Source organism: Rhagoletis zephyria, unplaced genomic scaffold (assembly GCF_001687245.7).
Source record: "Rhagoletis zephyria isolate East Lansing unplaced genomic scaffold, Rhagoletis_zephyria_1.1 Rzeph_scaffold_01853, whole genome shotgun sequence".
Classification (NCBI taxonomy): domain Eukaryota; kingdom Metazoa; phylum Arthropoda; class Insecta; order Diptera; family Tephritidae; genus Rhagoletis; species Rhagoletis zephyria.
The window spans coordinates 12,665-33,107 of NW_016158937.1; the positions used below are offsets into that span (position 1 = coordinate 12,665).

The following is a 20,443-nucleotide window of genomic DNA, read 5'->3' on the forward strand; positions in this document are numbered from 1 at the left end:
AAAAAAGCAAATGCTTTGGCTGCCGTTTTGCTATGAAATTTCGAAAGCAAATTGTGGAAGCACAAAGACAGCGCAGCAGCAGCAAATCAACAGCAATTTGATTATAAATTTGCTGCGAAGCATCGAATTGGCAGAAATAGAGGATATTATATGTATGCGTGCGCAAATCCACTAGTCGCTTACCCTGATAAGCTTTGCACTGATGGCGGAGTTAATATGTACTTAGATAATATACCACGCTGCAAAAGCGTCATGTGCACAACACAGCCAAGCAGATAACAGCATAGCAAAAGCACTATCACAGCAAATCGAAAANTTTTTCCAGCTATTCATTTTTTATCATATACAGGGTGTAAAATAATAACTATCGCACAGGTTTTTTTGCAAAAGAAAAGGGTCCTTTATAGAGTTTGCTACAACAGTAGACTCTACGTAACCGGACAGACCCAGGTGTATATTTGGCAAAATACTGTCACTCTAGCTGAATCGAAAAAAGCTCTTGAGAGTTTTTATGCTGTTACAACAGAACCCTCTCTGGGTTAAATGAGCTTTCAGGATATGATCTGTCTCTCTAATTTTGAACAGTCCGTTCTGTCAGTAAGGATTTGTATTCCGTTTTAGGTCTCATTTTACGCGGTTTTTTATGCGGATTTGAATTTATGCGGGTTTTCAAACCATTTTTCGCTGGAGCGCAACCCCTGTTTTTGTATGAAAGCAAAGAACTTTTCTATGCGGCTTTCTGAAGAACGCATATACAGCATAAAAAATACCTAAGTGTAAATAAATAAATAAAGAAAATCCTTCACAAACTCAAAGCTAATTAACATTAAACATTAACAGTGATTTAAATGGAAAATGATTTTTATTTTCTGTCAAATTCCGTATAAAATTCAAAAAATTAAAATAATTTTTCACTTAAATTGCTTTCGTGAAATCGGCTGNAACTTTTCTATGCGGCTTTCTGAAGAACGCATATACAGCATAAAAAATACCTAAGTGTAAATAAATAAATAAAGAAAATCCTTCACAAACTCAAAGCTAATTAACATTAAACATTAANGAAATCGAAAATTTCAAAGCTAAGCAAAAGCAAAAATAGTAATGCCGTTGCTGCTTTGCTGACAGTTTTTCAAACCCTGTAAATGAGCTTTCAGGATATGATCTGTCTCTCTAATTTTGAACAGTCCGTTCTGTCAGTAAGGATTTGTATTCCGTTTTAGGTCTCATTTTACGCGGTTTTTTATGCGGATTTGAATTTATGCGGGTTTTCAAACCATTTTTCGCTGGAGCGCAACCCCTGTTTTTGTATGAAAGCAAAGAACTTTTCTATGCGGCTTTCTGAAGAACGCATATACAGCATAAAAAATACCTAAGTGTAAATAAATATTAAGTAAACATTAACAGCCGGTTTCACCAGTGATTTAAATGGAAAATGATTTTTATTTTCTGTCAAATTCCGTATAAAATTCAAAAAATTAAAATAATTTTTCACTTAAATTGCTTTCGTGAAATCGGCTGTAAAAATTAAATAATTTAAGAATTTTGTGAACTAGTAACATTTTCAGAGACTTTGGAGAATATCCTATCTTCGCGTTTTTGAGAAATTGCATTCCAAACTTCAATCGCGGTTTCCCACAACCTGCCGAAATCAACATACGACAATCTTTTACCCAGGCGACGGATTGGGAAAAATACGTCAAGCAAGGGAAAAATTATAACAAGGCAACACTGCTTATTGTTTTCCCAAACAGCTGATTGAGCAGTTTTCCGTAAAATTTGTTTTGTCCCAGCTTGTTTTGCCGTGCAATTGCTTTTTACACTTTTTGAACCCGCTTAGAATAAAATAAAAAATTAAAGATTCGCAGTGTGTGTTAAAAACTTTCAGCTTATCATCTTAACTATGGCTGAGCAAGAGCCTGTTAACAATAGCGTAAGTAAAAAAATAAAGTTTTCGCCTGTACCTAAATACATACATAATGCATAGGTAAATATGTAAACATAAAATTGATTTGCAGGACACAGAAACCGAAAGTGCTGAGGATGAAATTGAACCAAAATTTAAGTATCAACGTATTGCCAATGACCTGCGAAAAATTCTCAACTCAGATGTTGTCACGTGTAGTGCAGTGCACCCGAAGGTATGTACTTTTTTCGCGTTTAACAGAGACTACATAAAACATTGACAGAAATACATAAAACTTATTATAAAGAGATATCATTCATAATTTATTTTACAGTTTTTGATGTTTGGCACGTTTTTGGGCCGTATCTATATATTCGATCACCAAGGCAATTCCGTGACTTCACATCTTTCAGATGCTCCAACCGATTTTTCACATACTGTCGCCGTCAATCACATGGATGTAGACGCCAAGGCAGAATACGTGGCCACTTGCTCTGATGACGGCAAGGTTGTGCTTTTATTACAATACTTTCAAACAATTATCTAAAAAATCAACAATTTTTAGGTAAATATAACCGGCCTATTCAGTGATGAAAATAATCAGAACTTGAACTTCGCGAAATCGATAAAAGCAATAGCTTTAGATCCAGATCCCAAGACACCTGCTGGAAAACGGTTTGTTGTAGGTAAGCATGTTTACAAATCGCACACGTTCTCAAAAGTGGCAACACTCAAAAAAAAGGTCGAACTAATGCAAATAAGTTATTCTTCACGATTATCATGTTCTCTAACTAACTGTTATTAATTGCGATGGATGTGCACGATCCATAAGCAGTTATTTTTTCGGATCTGATTTTTGAGTTGTGCCTCTTTTGTAGATGGTGTGCGATATTTGGATTAACAAAGATATACGAATCGCAAACAATCTTCAAAAGTGACACAACTCAAAATTTAGCATTGTGAAAAGCTTAAAAGAAAATAATTTTTCTATTAAGAAGTATATTGGCTCATGTTAAGTAAGGGTAGCATTTGTTGATCTAAATTTTTTTACAGGCGATGATAAGTTAACGCTGTATGAAAAGAATTTTCTCAAGAAATTAAAGACAACCGTGTTATCCAGCGCTGAGGGATATGTATTATCAGTTTGCTGGAATGGTACCTTCATTGCATGGGCCAGCTATCTAGGGGTGCGGGTCTATGATCTAAATGAAAAGTGTTCATTAGGTCTAATGAAGTGGGAAGAACCAGCAAAGTAAGATATACTTATCCTACTTAAAATTCTCATTCATTCAAGTCATTGAAGTTTTGATTAATTTTAGCTCCCGCTTAGAGAATTTCCGTTGTAATTTCCGCTGGTCAAATGCAACAACTTTGCTTATAGGCTGGGTGGATACAATACGGATCTGTGTCATACGGAGACGAAATTCTATTGAAGTAGCTTCACGAGATTTGCCCGGTTTCATCGTAGACCCGAGTATGAACAACCTTTTCACCATTTTTTTACAACAAAGAAATAAAATTGAAAATTTTGTCAGTTTCAACATTTCAAACAACCTTCCACATATCCGGCTTGGCGCCACTCACATCCAATCAATTGGTCGTATTGGGTTGTCCAAAGGAAAAAGATGCGGAACGTAAATCACTGAGACCGGTGCTTTGTGTTATGGAGTATAAGTTGAATTCCAGCGAAGAGATTTGCACTGATAGTCTGTCATTGCGTGGGTAAGGAACAATTATAGAATTTCACTTAAAAAGGATTTCATGTATTGAAAAAAATTGCCTTTCAGATATCAAGAATATACAGTTAATGATTACAGTTTAGGATGTATTATTGAGGAAAATCGTTATTTCATTGTTGCACCAAAGGATATAGTCGTTGCAAGTCTTTACGAAACGGATGATAGGGTCAAATGGCTAGTTGACCATCGGTAAGTGTGCAATTTTTTTGCTGATATAGATATATTTCGAATCACTTGCGATTTATGTTATCAGTGCTATGAAAGCTTTCTAAGAGAAGAGAATTTTATACAAAAATATTTATGAATTTTTGAATAATTTGGTTACTAAGCTAATTTTAAAAATCTTCATTTTTTATATTAGTTAGAAGTTTATTTGTCTGTAGATTTTTATTAAATACCCAAATATACGCTTTTTATGTATGAATAATGCATAATATGTAAAATTGATATACTCGCATACGTATACATAAATATGTACATATCCAACATGCAAAATAAACTTAAAGGTTTTTTAAGAGTTTACTAAAATTAACAAAAAGCGTACCAAACGCAAAATTTTGGTTTATAAAACACTTGAAAAAACGGTAATATAATAAAAACGGCCACCTTGTTTATAAGCGTATGAATATAAATTTATAATAAATACACTGGTTTACAGCAAAAATGTTCAATGGATGCCACTATCCAATTCCTATAAAGAATTGCTCGCTGATTCCGGAAATCGACTTAATTTTTTATTCTATGGATAGGTTTTCAAGATATTTTCAATTTACCGTTATTAAGCTTAAAACAAAAAGTGGTTACTTTGCATATAACTATATGTATCTCGAAAACGTATCCATAGAATATAAAATTTAATCGATTTTTGGAATCAGCGGGCGATTCTACATACAAATTTGTTAGTGGCGTCTGGAGAACAAAACCAAATTAAAATTTTTGATCCAGTGATATTAATAAAAAGAAAGTATATTTTCTTGGTATGGCTTCGTCGTAAAAATTTGCATTTAACTTTTAAAATTAAGTGATTTTTAAAAATTAGCTCTAAACAATTGTATGTAAAAGGTTCATTTTACTTAAAATCAACTTAACACTATAGCACTTATTTAACACTTAATATAGCAAGCTTACTTTAAGTTACTTTTACCAACATTTACAAAAATAATTGTTGGATATGTATGTATGCAGAAATAGTAAAGCCTCTGCTCGGATTGGTTTTTTGCATGTTTAAGATTATTACTGCCTACTTTACGATTGTATCACAGCATTTATCAGCCGGGCTCAACCAATCATAGAAATAAGGCTTAATGATATTGCTTTGGTCTTTGTCATCAATTGCCTTTCCACCTCTTATACATACACTGCCGTCATCTATCTGCTGCATTTCCTCCTCGTTTAGCTTGTGCAGTACTATGTGATATCGACGGCACTTCCGCGGTTTATACTGTGTATCAAAACGTGGATCATGACGACGATAGACAAAGCGTAACGGGGCCACCCATAAACCAACTGATACATCTTCATTTGTATAAGGCGAAAGTATTTGTGCATTTGTTGCAATATGTTCACAGATTTTACGTGAAATCACATATCCACCTCCCATGGCATACGTTATATAATGGGTAGATAGACGGTAGTTTATATCCCGCCACTTTCCTTTTGTTTTCACATTCGACCTTCCTTGAAAATAACCCCAGTAGAGAGCTGGTAATGGTTGGCCATTATACTTCGTGGTTTTTCGCACCAATTTACGGTCATAAGACACGAGTTCATTCAGCAAAATGTTCAACTTCACGTACGTGTCATCATCCGTTTTAAGTAGATAGCTGAATTCGTAGTGATTTGTAAGTGCTTCTATAGAATGTAACATCTTTTCGGTTAAATTTTCAAAGTTGTCTTGCAAACGCGGTAAAAGCAACATGTCTCCATAAAGTTTTTGCTCCCTATCCAACTCTGCACGTAAGCCGGCAGGCATGCCTTCCGTGCCAACGGCAAAAAAATGTTTCACTTTTATAAGTCTCCGCGATAATTCTTCATGATTCATGTTGTTATCGATCCAATGAAGGTAAGCTGCCAAACGATTCGATTGGTCCGTCACGCTTTCCATAATTAAATGACCACTTTCAGCATACTTGGGCACATATATCAAGCTTTCCGGGTAGTAAGGCATTTCGAGCGGTTGCCCAAGCCTCAACCAAGTTTGACGCAGCTTGTGTCGCCGATTAACATTCTTTGGAGCTGTAACCACCAATATCATCAAGAAAATATCTGGATGTGGCTCCATACGACTGACACCGCTCTTATGCGTCAAACACTTTTCTGCGCTATTTAGCATGCCACTTAAGAAGCAGCCAAAGAAAAAAGCCACCATTGCAGTAAAGAGTGTTATCAGATTATTCAAGCGCTTCATTTTTTGAGAATAAACAGCAGCCGTGACATTTTTTATTTCATTTTCACGCTCCGTTTTGCGTGTCTGAAGCGAACGAGCGGATGAACGGATAATTGTGAAGCTGTTGTCCTTCCGCACCCTAGAAAAACCAAACGAAAGTGCGGATGTGTGTACGAGTATGTGCCAATAAATATTGCCTTGCTTCTACATGCTGATACTGACGTGCGTGTAATTTTCGTTTGGCTGAAAAATTGCATACGATCTCTTTAAAAAGTTAATTCATTTATTAAATTTCTACATACCAACGCTTATAATTGACACTTTTTTATTAAAACAATGTGCGAAATCTACTTGTTACCGATTTTTCATTTTTTTTAATGGCCCAAGTGAAAACAGTGGTGCCACATTGAAAGTAATTACGTTAGTGTGGCAACATCTAACTTCCGTCGCCTGTTGTTGCGAAAGAGGGAAACAATTATGTTTCAGGATATAAAAAATCGTTTAGTAACTTATTCTATTGATACTCTCATTAATTATTTTATAGCGATAATTTTAATTTAAAAGTCAAAATATTCATTAAATTTTACAGCAAATTTGAAGAAGCAATGGAAGTTATATCAACACACGGCGGAAGCTGGTCGTTACTATCTGTAGCCAAGTATGTATCGCGTTTTATTTAATATGTTTATTTGATTTTCTAACTTAAAAAATATGCATCTTACACATAGGCTGTATATAAATCACCTACTCGCGATGAATAAATTCGACGATGCTGCTAAATTATGTCTACGTGTTTTGGGCAACAAAAAATCTCTTTGGGAGGAGGAAGTGTTCAAATTTGTGAGATGCCAACAGTTGCGTTCGGTTAGCGCTTATCTACCTACCTCCGACGACTGTAAGCTTGACCCTCATGTATACGAGATGGTGCTATATGAGTATTTAAAATTTGATGTCAAGGGATTTTTGAATCTCATAAAAGAATGGCCATCTCATTTATATAATTGCACGGCAGTCATAAACGCAATACACGACAATTTTCGAAAACAGAATGCGAATGAGTTATTAGAGGCACTAGCAATACTCTATTTGCATCAGCGTGACTATGAAAGTGCATTGAGAATGTACTTGAAGTGAGTTGTTCGAAATTATAATTTTCACAATTTCATTTTAAAGATAAAAAAAAAAAAAACTGTTAAATTGCAGATTACAAAACTCTGATGTATTCGAAATGATTCGGCGTTATAATCTCTATGATGCTATACATAAAATGATTATACCACTGCTTCAACTGGATCGTGAGCGTGCCTTTAAAGTTTTATTCGAACGAAACAAAATATCACCGGAAATTGTTGTACAGCAATTGGAGCAAAATCAAGAGTATTTATATTGGGTGAGACTGAGCAAATGACTTATACTGTAATACTTGCGCTTTAAATAAATTGGTTTTTACAGTATTTGGATGCTTTGGACAAAGTCGACAAAAGTGGTAAATACCATTGGAAACTGGTGAAGTTGTATGCAAAATACGAACCAGAAAAGTTGCTACCATTTCTAAAACGATCCAATCACTATCCCATGCAAGAGGCTTTGGATGTATGTAAACGTGAATTATTTTACCCTGAAATGGTATATTTGTTGGGGCAAATGGGTAATACCACAGAGGCGTTAAATATTATCATTGAGAAGGTAAGTGAAACTTATTGTCTATTTCAAATGTCCGATTTAACTGAACGAACGTATTTGGCTTAGATAAAAGATATTGAAATGGCAATTGAATTCTGTAAGGAGCACAATGATTCGGATTTGTGGAATATACTGATCGATGAATCAGTGAAGGAGCCCGCCATTGTACTCAAACTCCTGGACGGTATAGTAGGTAAGTGTGTGGCATAAGAAAGTATGTATATACATAGTATGTATTACATTAATAAGAATAAAATAAACGAGACGACAAATAACGGATTCCCGTTAACATTTCCATAGATTACGTTGATCCTGTCGCAGTTGTTGAAAAAATTAAACTTGGCCAAAAAATACCCGGTCTTCGCGATGCTGTAGTTAAGCTTTTGTGGGACTATCGTTTACAGGTAGGTACAATCATGCATATGTACGTGGATGAAAAATTCATTCAATAATTTAGGTGGAAATTCGTAAAACCGCGCAAGAGATTCAACTACAATACTATTATGACCAACATGCTAGAGTAGTTAATACACAAAATCGAGGCCGTTGCGTGTCATCTTCTGAGCATTGCTTAAAATGTAATCGTTCTGTACTTAGCATGAACGCAAACATTGCGCCTCTAAATGATGTTGTTGTATTCTTATGTGGTCATGTCTACCATTCTAAGTGTGTTCCCGGCGGCATCGAGGATGAACACTGCGAATTTTGCAATCCCAGCGATTTTAATAAAGATGACGACTTTGCACTGCTCTTGCAATAGAAACCTATCATAGATTTTAATTATTTTTTATTCATCAAAACAAAGCGCCTAGATTAGAGTGAAAGGTTGCTGATTTCAATTATTTCAAAAGTACAGAAGAGCTCCTCAAAATAATTTTTTTAAAGTATTTTGCAAAACTTTGAATACAACACATTCACTTATTCACAGCAAAACTAACATCCACATAAATGGGTTGAACTTGATTTTATTGAAAGGTTTTCATATTCCTCTGAACTTTTCGAATTGCATCGTGTCTTTTTAGTACTGGCAACTGGTAGCTCGACCCTTTTGGAAATGAGGCACTTTTACTTTTCCTTGCTTCCGTCATCAAAAAGTTCCTTTTTACCTCCCTTTTATTAGCTCGGGATGTAACTATGTAATATTGATGCGCCTAAAACATGCAGCGATTTCTATTCTCAAGTTACATATGTACCTGATGACAGTACGAATGGAAATTATAATAGCGAGGTTTTAGTTTTTTAAACTATAATTTTATTATTTATATGTATGTGCTTTTCACTCTAAGCTAGCGTACGATTTACATTATTTAGCAAAATAAAACGATCATCAAATCAAAAGGAAATTTAAAAAATATGGTTAAAGATCTGTTAATATGCTGTAGTTTAGGCGAGCAGCTAGTGCAATTCGGTAGACGTACATAAAAAGAAAATACAACATCGCGTAAAGCCTTTAAAAAGCTTGCATAGCATGCTCTAATCACTTGTAAAATATTCCTAAAAACTGTCCACTTTCTCAAGGATACAAATATAATTCCTCTTCAATGCTATTCTATATATTATTAGCTATTTAGACTTAAGAAATTTATTAACGTTGTGGACGTTTGTTAAAGGGTCGCACTCCCGTTGAATACGAAAGAACAAACCGCAACCTTCTTATTTCGCTGCTAAGATGGATTACTTAAAACCCATATTAAGTATTAATCACATTTTTTTGAAAATAAAGCTTTTATATGAATGTATTCTCATTTTTTTGTTGGGTTGGATGAGCAGCACGAAAATTAATTATGTGGATAGTTTCTGAAGCCAACCGGGCCGTTGGCCAAGCAGACAAAAGTTCAAAGCCACATCTTAAAAACTACGAGAATTATTTGCATCTTTAGAACAGCTCTGTAAGCATGTCCTATGAAAACATTAAGGGCTGGTTTCTCCAACTCAACTTAGTTTAGCCACTTTTTGGACTTAAGTCAAAAGTTAGCCTACGTTTTATACAGCTTATTCTTGACTAAGTCAAGAAAATTGGCATAACTAAGTTGAGTTGGAGAAACCAGCCCCAAGTCTGTTTTGCTTCTGCGAAATGACATATATTTCAATTACGGCCTTTGCATTAACGGTGACTACATATTCCGACGATCTCTCGACAAATTAAAAAAGAAAAGAGTTGTTTTACTGTAAATAAAATCCTATATTATTATTTTAATATAATAATAAAGTTTTAGAGTTTTCCCCACATGTCCATTTGAGCGCATTTAGGCCTCAGACTCCGACTTCAGCTTGGCAATGTATGCAGCCTTGTGTTCGGCGACCTTCACCTTACGCTGTTCATTCGTGAGTTTCTTAGCATTCCACCGTTTCTTCACGCCGCCGCTCTTAGTTTCCTTTTTCTTGTGGGTAGGATCGGCGCGAATGGATTGGTGGGCTTTCTTGTAAATAGTTTCAAGCTGAAAATAATAAATGAAAAGTTTATTCCAAATTTGGGTACTTTTTTTTTTTTTTGAAATTGAACATTGTGCAACCATAACAGGAAACATATCACATTGATTAGGAGTGATAAACTTCGAACACAGGTTCCTAAAAATTGATGTGGTCCACTTTTGGCACAGCCAGTGTCGTGGGCAACAAGACACAGCGGTAATTTTGAAAATGGACGTGAAGATTTACAATGTAATTTTGTATGGTCACTCACATCGTCAGCACGGATTCCCAATTTGATGTAACGGCTGAATTGGCGTTTGAAGCTTTCTTCATCGTTTTCCTCAAGAGTGCGCATGTAATCAGCAACATGTTGACCGAAAATATGGGCGCGGTGCACATCGGCATTAAAGCTCTTAGCCTCAGCACTATAGCCGGGGAAACGCTTCACAGAATGTGGAATATTCAAACCACCATCGACAGCACCTTTCATGGCTCCGAATACACGAGCACCAGTGGTTGTACGTGCAAGACCAACATCCAAGTAGCAACGGAAAGCGCCTGGACCATCATCGACGGGTTCTACGTTGTATTCTTCACCTGTAACTTCAGTACAACCACCGTAAAGGGTATCCAGACCCAATTTGTTGAGGATACGACGAGCAACGAGTAAACCAGTACAGTATGATGCAGCGTAGTTGGTCAAACCCACCTAGGAATAATGCAATAATGAACTCATAACATAACCTCAATTTATAGCCAATTTGGTATATCGCACCTTAACTCCATACTTGGGCAACTCATGGGAATAGGCAGCGCAGACAACACGATCACCCTCAATTCTGGCGTAGGCTATTTGTACGGTGATATCCTTGTTGGACAAACGTACAATTAGACGGTACTTTGGTGTGTTGTACTTGTTCTTGTCCTGGAAGATCAAACGTTTCCTAGCGTAGTAATCTGTTTTACCCTCACGACGCCTCCGGAATTTGACCTGGTAGCGCTTGAAGTACTGCTTGTTCTTGACTACTTTGACGAAACCCTATGAAACAAAAACACGATTAGTTCGGCGACATTCAATCTTCTAATTTCCAAAGCATCGATGGCACATATTGCAAAATTTGACTTTATTTACTTGCACTGAAATATTGCGGGCTGAATTCTCGCACAAATTTAATTTATTAACTCACCATTTTTACGAAATTATTAATTTAATTCACACCGACGTGAAATACGCGATGCCTTCACACGTAGGTGAAAAGAAAAAGAAAGAGATGGCAATATCATCCATTACTTTGACAGAACGGAAGCAAAATGCCAATGTGAAAAGCAGCCAACTTTTCTATGAACGAGCTGAGTTGCAAATATTAAATTATTGTTTTTTCAAATGACTTAAAATTAGACTATACAAATCCTCAATACGTGCAAAACACAAAGAAAGGAAGGGAAAACTGTCTTTTAACTAAAGATATATAGGTATGTTGAATTTTTTGTAATTTAATTGTCCTAATTTCAAGCGAAAAGGGTCACATCCGCTATCTACAGAAATGGCTTAATAGGCTTTCTCTTAAATAACTGCAAGATTAATAGCCCTGTAAAGACATAAATTTACTATAAGCGGTCTTTTTTAATCTTGTAATGAATCTCTACCCTTTACATTCGTTGAATATTTTAACCGAAAGTTTTATTAAGAATGCAACAGTTCAATTTGAACAGCTGTGACTTCGAGTCTCGAACACTTGCGCTCAACAACTGAAAAAAAAAACAACACAAAACGTCTGTGAAGAATTGTTCAATTGTGTATGTGGAAAAAATTGTATACGAAAAAATTTAGTGAAATTTTTTTTTTAAATCAACAAAATGCATTGATAAAAGTACAATTTTCATTTTCAAGAATATAAGTAGTGCTCAAGTGTAAGTGTTGAGTNAAACAACACAAAACGTCTGTGAAGAATTGTTCAATTGTGTATGTGGAAAAAATTGTATACGAAAAAATTTAGTGAAATTTTTTTTAAATCAACAAAATGCATTGATATAAGTGCAATTTTCATTTTCAAGAATATAAGTAGTGCTCAAGTGTAAGTGTTGAGTTATTTTTGCGACGCAGTGAACATAATGGGCAACGATAGTAGTCGCCTAAAGGGATTAGTAATTGATAAGAACTCTGTAGAAGCAAACGACTTCTGGACACTTTACAATGCGGAATCGCCAACCACATCCAATGAGGACGGTCGTCAACTACTTTCCGTGTTTCAAGGTGAACCGGTAGTAAATGGACAACTGTGGGTGACACAGGGCCCCCTGGAACGCGCTATAAAGGTAAATAAATGCCTAAATGTCTTTATAATTTAACGTAAAAGAAAGTTAACACGTTTTCATTTAGAATTTAATGATATATCGGCATCCATATATATTGAAATATGTCAGCACCTGGGAACAAGGCGGTCAAAAACATTTAGCCACAGAACGTGTACGCCCTTTGACTTCCGTTTTGTCGACACAAAACAATTTACAAGTCTGCCTGGGATTGCGAACTATTCTCTGCAGTTTAATATTTTTAGTGGAGAAGGTAAGCAGATTTTCGTATTTTTAATTTTTAACAAATACTTAACTCCCTATTGCACCAAAATCATAGCTCGCATACATAAAAGCACATTTATATAAACAATTATCACAAATTTGCATGTCTCATCTCATGGTGGAATTATATTATTATTATTATTGCGCCATGGTCTCATCTAAATTATTCAAAAACCCATTATGAAAAAACCCTTCTTTCGTTTAAATTTGATTTATTCGTTACCATTTTGAAAAGTTTAATTTTACATTGTGTCATTGTGCTTTAAATGTGTATATACTCTGACCTCCTGTGCCCCTGTTTTAAATACGAATTTCAACAGGCTTTGGGGCGCCACCTTAACATTTGTATCTCATCAATTTACATAACAGACGATGGTAGCTGGCGTTTGGCTGGCTTTGAATATGTATGGAAAAATAAGGAAATAACAAAGACATTGCTTGATTTTGTAAAAACCTATCGCTATCCTAAAGCCGTTGATTCCGGCGAAGGCAAAGATAATACTATTGATGCCGTTGAGCAATATGCTTTCGCAACACTCTGCGAAGAAGTTTTGAATAAGTGCAGCAAAAAAGAGACCACAGAAACTCCACACTCGCAAGAATTTCGCGACTATTGTTCCACCCACCTAAAACATAATAATGCACATTTACGGCCACGTCTCTCGGCCGTACTGCTACATCCATACTTCAATCATGAATTTGTACTTATACATTCCTTTCTGTTTGAATTGCCCTTAAAGTGTTTGCAAGAGAAGCAGGATTTCTTCACTGGCCTTATCGATCGCCTTCGCTATTTCAATGAAGAAGTGGTTGGCGCTCAATTAGCTGCTGATCTTCTCTCGCGCATGGTTTTGCTTGATCCCACTGCGCAGTTATGCGTTACGCCTTACGTGCTAAAGACGAAAATCGATCATTCGGCAGCCTTATTCTCTAACCCGACATACGTGCGCTACGTCATGCCACATATAAAGAAAATGTTTAGGCTCCGTGATGCACAGATACGTTTAATATTGTTAGAATACTTTATGGAATTCGTACGACTACTTTCGAAGGATGAGATAATGGAGTGCATACTCCCATATTTGCAAGAGGGTATGAATGATACAAATGATGTTCTGGTAGCTAAGACACTGCGTTGTATGGCTGACTTAGTCCCAATTCTAGGAGCCTCTACCGTAATCGTTGGCAACCGTACTCGCATCTTTTCCGATGGTCGTCCACAGGCAGCAGTTTCTGATGCAACAACTCATTGGGTCGAACCGCGGTCGATAACGCCCGTAATGGGCAATAATATAGACTATATGGTGTCAGATAGTCCATTGCCGGACCACGTTGATTTGAGTGGTAGCTTTAATTCATTGCCTCAAGTAGGCACAAACGAAGAGCAGGGAATGCCGCCGCGTTTAAGCCCGGACGGAGGCGAAGATGATAAGAGTACTTCTGTTAGGGATGGTATGGGATCACTGAACCCCTCACAGCAGCATGAAGAAATTGGTAGACAAAGCGATAACGAAACGGTAGCAGCAGAAGCCATTGTTGCAAATAGCAGGGAGGCAACATACATTTTAACACCTAATATTGATGAAAATACAAATGAAACTGAGAAAATATGTTCAGCTGAGATTTCACAGATCATTACTGGTATTGAAAACCCAATTGTGAATGGCTTTCACAATCGGAACCTAGCTGAAAATAGCGACGACGATGAGATTGAAGCGTGGTCCGATTGGGAGTCTGATGAGCTACAAAAGCTAAATCAGGCAGCTGCAGTTGATAAGTCATCTGCAAAAATTGATGAATCAAAAGTGTTTTTGATCACAAACACAAATAATCTAACTTCACAAAGCCCCTCTTTTACACTGCCTGAATGTAGTACTGAAGTCAATAACGTATCAACAAAAACAAAACCATCCGCTGAAACTTCGAAACTGCAAATAGTAGAGGTATGTAACTCCCTTAGTTACTGAAGCATTAATTATCTGCTAATATTTTTCAATCTATTTTTTAGACCACTATCAAAGGGGATCTTAATAGTACCGCAGCAAGCACACATCAGACGCGAGCTCTTAAAATAAATGATGATCTCAACGCCTTTGACATTGTTGTCCATAAGACGGCGACGCCACAAGTCGACGGAATTATTGACTTTGATTTCTTTAAAGACATGGAACCAATTATTGAACCGAGTACAAGCAAATTATCCTTAGCAGGGACTTTAGTGACAAAAATGCCATCAAATACAATGAAATTGCCAAATAAGGATGACAATGATGAAATAATAATCGATAGTAGTCGATTTGCCGCTGTGGCCATTAATGCAGACGACAATACGGGAGGCGGAGATGGCTGGGGCATGGACGATGATGTTTCGGAGGCGTGGAGAGAATAGTACGATCATGCTGCTGTTATTCAACAACAGCATTTAGTGCAATCAACTTAGCGCCGGGACGTTGTCGGAATGAGGAGCAAAGTTGCCCCTTGTTAAAATTGTTCTTATGTTATTATGCATGTATTTCAACAGAATTTTGATGCGCTTGTAAAATATGCAATGAATATGTTGTTTACTTTCTAAATTACCTTTTTTCATTATAGAATTTAATATGTATTAGTACTATAAGGATTTACTGGAAAAATAGTTACGAAAAAAAGGAAATCAAAGACTAGAGATAACTTGACGCATTAAGAAAAAAATAAAAAGTTTTAAATTGGTATTTTAACCAAAATCAACGCGAAATGTTTCTTTATAATCTGTTTGATATTTCTCCAAATTTCTACCAATCAAGTCAACTCACTCCAGTTAATATCCGTTCCTTTTTGTTATCCGGATATCCGGTCACATTCATTTGGTTATCCGGATATTCTAAAGAGTGTTTGAACGATTTCGTAAAACTGTTCTCAAATTACTGAATCTGTAAAATAAATAAATAATAGAACACTCATTAGTGCACAAATTGTTACTTCATACTTAATAAGAAAACAATACAATTAGGTATAATTTTCAGTTTTTTTTTATCCATTAGATTATTATTTCGACCTCAAGTGATAGATTGACAGGTCCATATGGTGTAAAGTCTAAAAACGATCCACCGTTCACGAGTTGTGTATATATCAGAGACCCAAAATAATTACTATCCTAATATTTGAGATCAAAACGTCGCCTTGTCTTTGTGTTATTACTATTTAGGAGAAATATCCTTTTTCGTCTCGCGGGACGATTAATTTCAGAGGGAATATTAATAATAATTATATGGTATTTTTATACTTCTAGTCTCTCGGGACGTTTATTTCAAGACGAAAATTATTTACGTCTTCTCATAATAATTATGTGGGACATTTATTTTTTTTTTCATCCCGCGGGACTTTTATTTCCATATGGAAATGATTTACGTGTTCTCATAATAATTATTTTCTTTATTATTTAATTTTGCTTCTTATAATCGTTATGGTCTATGGTATATATTTATTGAATCCATTGGAGCCATAATAACTAATTTTTTTCATCAGAGAAAACTAAAACTTCTTGGTTGTCCTTCTTAGGGTTGTATGCACAACAGTATTCCAATTGCGATCTTTTGGGTGTTTTTGAAATTAGTACTCTACCTTTGGATGTCATTAACACCATCTGTTTCATAAATTTTTGTCCTGTATCACGGCAAAAAGAAACTGACCTCACAATGGACTTAATGTCACTCGTCTGCAGTCTTTTTGTTTTGGCTACATTTTGTTTTTATTTTATGCAGGGTTTCTACTACGGCTATATACTAATAATACGTATTTGTGTATTGCTTTTATTTGCGAAATCTTGTGCATAAAGTCCTGGATCCAGAACTTTCTCCAGCTGGTTGGCCAATATTCTGTATATGAAATTTGAAATGGTCCAACATTGCGTCGATAGCACCATTTTGATATGCTTTCTCTGGGATCTCTGATGTTATCTGCGGTTTTGATGTCGCTAATGTATCATGCCTTATACGTGCGAATGCTGGGCACTCACAAGGATACTGTAGGACCGTTTCATTACTTTCTTCGAGATGCTGCTACCTCACGGCGAGTTAGACGGAAAGACCATTTTAACTACATTACCACGACAGCCGGTTCTACGTACCGGAATGACTCGGGTTTTACTCGACCAAGGGCTGTTCCTTCGGCGATCTAACCCCGTTTAGGTCGGCGAAGTATCTCAGAAGTTGGTCGTCCATAGGGCTACACTTGCTACGTATTCTTCTGCTCAGGGCTGGCATCGGGTCAAACCCAGGGCCAGAATCCTACACCTGCTGTGTATGCCAGAGACGACTACACCACAACTCCACCTCAGTCAAGTGCAATTCTTATGAGGGGTGGAGCCACCTCAGCGTCGCCTGCTGCTGCTCGAACAGAGCAGCCTCCACGGCTAACCCTAGTCCACCTGAACAGCTCAACACAGACACCACAGCACCACAACACAACAACACAATAGACCACACCACCACCACGACAGACCACATAACAGACACAACCGCGCCACCACCCACACGCCGCCGCCAACAACTCGTGGTTCCTCCTACAATCTGCACGGTATGTCAGACCAGGATATTCCGTAATGTGACATCAGTCAAGTGCAACACCTGCCTTGGCTGGTGCCACTTTAGGGCATGCTCANATGTTGCGCTGCTCGGCCGCAAACCCCAACCGCGACGCCACCCACTACCACCACAGGGCGGCTGCCTCCATAGCAGCGCACACAGCCAATGGCGGCAAGGCCACACACATCCCGTATAACTACACGTCTCCCGAACCACATGAAGCTCCTTCAATTTAACTGTAACGGACTTCAGAGCAAAATTGAGGAGATAACCGTCTTCATGGGAAGGCATGGTATATTGATAGCTGCGGTCTAAGAGACGAAGTTGATTGAACATTGTTGAATGGAGCCGGGTACAACGTACACCGTCGAGATCACGAGCGAGATAATGGTGGTGGCTTAGCGTTCATCACGCACCACACCGTGCAGTATCGTCTTATTGAAACAGACATCGACCGCAGGGATACCACCCTAGAATGCCAGGGCATTGCTATCCGATCAGGACCTCAACGGTCGAAATATTTAACGTTTATATACCCCCTGTCACTAGCTGCCCGGCAAGATATCACCCTGATATAGGTGCGCTCCTCAGAAGGTGAAAACCGCATGATAGTAGGTGACTTTAATGCGCACCACGATCTTTGGCACTCAAGCCTGTCAAACGATCGTAGAGGAACAGACTTGGCTGAGCAGATAGACGATTCGACATTCTGCACAATGAATGACGACGCACCCACCAGGATTATGGGCAGCTGCTGCAGCTCGCCGGACATAACAATAGCCAGCGTTGTTCTGATAAACAGTGTATCATGACGACCTATGCTGACTTTGGCATCAGACCATCTGCCCATAGTCATCTCGATCGATAAACCAACAGACTTTGCTTCCGCGGAACACCGGATCTATTCAACTTTTCTAAAGCTGATTGGAAAGGCTTCGCGGAATTTACAGAGAGAACCTTTGCTGCGCTCCCACACCAACCGACGTCCACCTTGGTGAACGTAAGTTCCGCAGGGTTGTCACCGCTGCTGCAGCTCGCTTCGCAACGAAAGGATGCATTACGGACCCACGTCCAAATTTCCCTGCTGAAGCGGCTGTTCTAGCCGATGAGCGTTACAGGGATCTCAACACGGAGATTCGGCAGCTTGTGAACGTACACCTCTGGTGTGAGTAAGCCTTGGTCAACCGTGAGGTCACTGTCCAATCCGACGAAGCACGACGACAGGGTCGAAATTTCTTTCGGCGACCATGCCTCGTCGGACCCGGAGCGATGCGCGATCATGGCGACCGGAATGGAATTGATGACCTGTGTTCGAAAGTAAACGGGTATCTCTCCGAGCTTTCTCGCTTCTTCACTGCAAGGAGCCTACCCCTCTCCCCTACGAAATCCTCTGCGACCTTGTTCACTACCTGAACGAAGGAGGTCAGGCTACTGGTGGGAATTCACGTCGATGATACGCCAATTCCGACGGTGAATAACCCCAAAATAGTCGGAGTAACCTTCGATAGTCTGCTCTCCTTCTCTGCGCATGCAACCGCTATTGTCAACAAAGTACAGAGCCGCAACAAGGTCCTCAAGTCGCTAGCCGGCAGTACTTGGGGCAAAGACAAAGAAACGTTGCTGGCAACATACAAGACAATAGGCCGGCCGGTTTTGAACTACGCAGCGCCAGTGTGGTCGCCGGGGACTAGTAGGACGCAGTGGACGAAGCTACAGACTGCACAGAACACCGCACTCAGGACAGCGACAGGATGCCTCCTGATGTCGCCCGAACACCATCTTCACGGCGAGGCGATTTTGCTCCCGATGAAGGAGCATAACACCATGCTATGTAAGCTGCTCCTTGTCGGGAGCCATAGACGTGGTCACCCCAATGGGTAGCTGTTTGCAGAAGAGCCATCGTCCAGGCACGTCAGGAGGCATCTCTACGAACTGACGGACGAAGTCCAGAGGTTAATTAAACAACCTCTGGACCCGTCAGCTTATCGACAGGCCCTGAACGGCATTCACAGGGAGTCAGTCTCGAGTTATAAATACTCCAGACCTGTGAATGCCGTTCTAAGCGCACAACGACCGGATATAGACGAGACCTCGGGAGACAAGAACCACAATAGCCCAACTTCGCTCTGGCTACTGCAGCAGGTTAAACTCATACCTGAGCAGACTAAACGCAGATGTACCAAATGAGTGTCCGGCATGCGGAGAGACACCTCATGACTCGAAGCATCTCTTCGTATGCCCAACAACCCTAACGCCTTTGTCCTTGTGGACCGACCCTATTAAGGCTGCACGCTTCTTGGGCTGCCGTTAGTGAAACTTTACGACATTGACTGAGATATTAACCGATCTGGGCGGGGTCGTTGTAGCCGCTGCAAAAACAACAACAACCATTTTAACAACATGTTAACCAATGGGCCAATCAATGCCCCGGTATCGTGGCTGCTAACTGCAATTTGTATTGTCAGACTATTTTAGACAGAAGTGTCTCTTGTCTATCTGAGAAAAGGTATGCTCAGTTGTGGTTCAGTGCAGTTTTATTAAAGCACAAGATGCTTCGTGTTTAACAAAAACCCGCAAAAAAAACGTCTATACAAGTGTCTTCTTTCTTCTCGGTTCTTAAAGAGCAAAAAATTCTCGTATTCAAGTGAAGCCCCCGCTTTTTATACCCGAGCGCTCTTTTTACTTGTTAAATTTGGGGAAACTTTAGGTCAACCCATTTTATAGAAGGCGTAACTTTTTAACGATTATTAGGGCCATTTTGTATTTTTATACCCGAGCGCACTTGTGCACAAGGGTATTTTAACATTGTTCACATCACGGTTGTTTGTAGCAGCCTAAAGGAATCGTGATAGATATAGATAAATGTATACATAAATGCTCAGAATGAAAAGAGAAGTTGATTAAGTGCGCACAGTTTGGTAGAAATCGACAAATTGCTTACCGAGGTACATACACAAAGGTCTATCTCGGTAAACGCTTTATCGATTTCTACGAAACTTGGTTGAATTAACTCAGTATATTATCGAAAACGTTTCAAATCGGGAAAAACACCCCTGCTTATCAAGCAAAGGTAGTGTAGAGACATGATTCAATAATAAAGGATTTGCTCAGAAAACAGTTTTCCCGCTCCCTCTTAACAAAATCGGCTCCCTTAGCAAGGCACTGTGTGTGTGTGTGTGTG

The 20,443-nt window shown here is 38.4% G+C and overlaps 4 protein-coding genes across 4 annotated transcripts; 2 read left to right on the forward strand and 2 right to left on the reverse strand.

Annotated features, from left to right (window-relative positions):
• The first annotated feature begins 1,687 nt into the window (after positions 1-1,687).
• LOC108365363 (vacuolar protein sorting-associated protein 41 homolog) lies at positions 1,688-9,446 on the forward strand. Its single transcript, XM_017619364.1, has 15 exons — positions 1,688-1,930; positions 2,016-2,138; positions 2,238-2,411; positions 2,469-2,589; positions 2,957-3,155; positions 3,223-3,377; positions 3,439-3,625; positions 3,691-3,831; positions 6,618-6,686; positions 6,757-7,158; positions 7,232-7,418; positions 7,481-7,714; positions 7,778-7,904; positions 8,012-8,115; positions 8,169-9,446. The coding sequence occupies exons 1-15, from the start codon at positions 1,901-1,903 to the stop codon at positions 8,469-8,471; spliced, it is 2,556 nt and encodes an 851-aa protein (XP_017474853.1). The 5' UTR covers positions 1,688-1,900; the 3' UTR covers positions 8,472-9,446.
• Positions 4,571-6,420, reverse strand: LOC108365364 (beta-1,3-galactosyltransferase 6-like). Its single transcript, XM_017619365.1, has 2 exons — positions 6,331-6,420; positions 4,571-6,271 (listed from the first exon to the last, which is right to left on the reverse strand). Exon 2 carries the CDS (start codon positions 6,047-6,049, stop codon positions 4,883-4,885), a length of 1,167 nt encoding a protein of 388 aa, XP_017474854.1. The 5' UTR covers positions 6,050-6,271; positions 6,331-6,420; the 3' UTR covers positions 4,571-4,882.
• A 423-nt stretch (positions 9,447-9,869) lies between the features above and the next one.
• Positions 9,870-11,420, reverse strand: RpL5 (ribosomal protein L5). The gene is made up of 4 exons (XM_017619367.1): positions 11,311-11,420; positions 10,899-11,162; positions 10,395-10,832; positions 9,870-10,149 (listed from the first exon to the last, which is right to left on the reverse strand). Exons 1-4 carry the CDS (start codon positions 11,311-11,313, stop codon positions 9,958-9,960), a joined length of 897 nt encoding a protein of 298 aa, XP_017474856.1. The 5' UTR covers positions 11,314-11,420; the 3' UTR covers positions 9,870-9,957.
• Positions 11,421-12,102: 682 nt separating this feature from the next.
• LOC108365366 (protein-associating with the carboxyl-terminal domain of ezrin) lies at positions 12,103-15,428 on the forward strand. Its single transcript, XM_017619368.1, has 4 exons — positions 12,103-12,439; positions 12,504-12,689; positions 13,021-14,643; positions 14,709-15,428. Exons 1-4 carry the CDS (start codon positions 12,236-12,238, stop codon positions 15,087-15,089), a joined length of 2,394 nt encoding a protein of 797 aa, XP_017474857.1. The 5' UTR covers positions 12,103-12,235; the 3' UTR covers positions 15,090-15,428.
• The last annotated feature ends 5,015 nt before the right edge of the window (positions 15,429-20,443 follow it).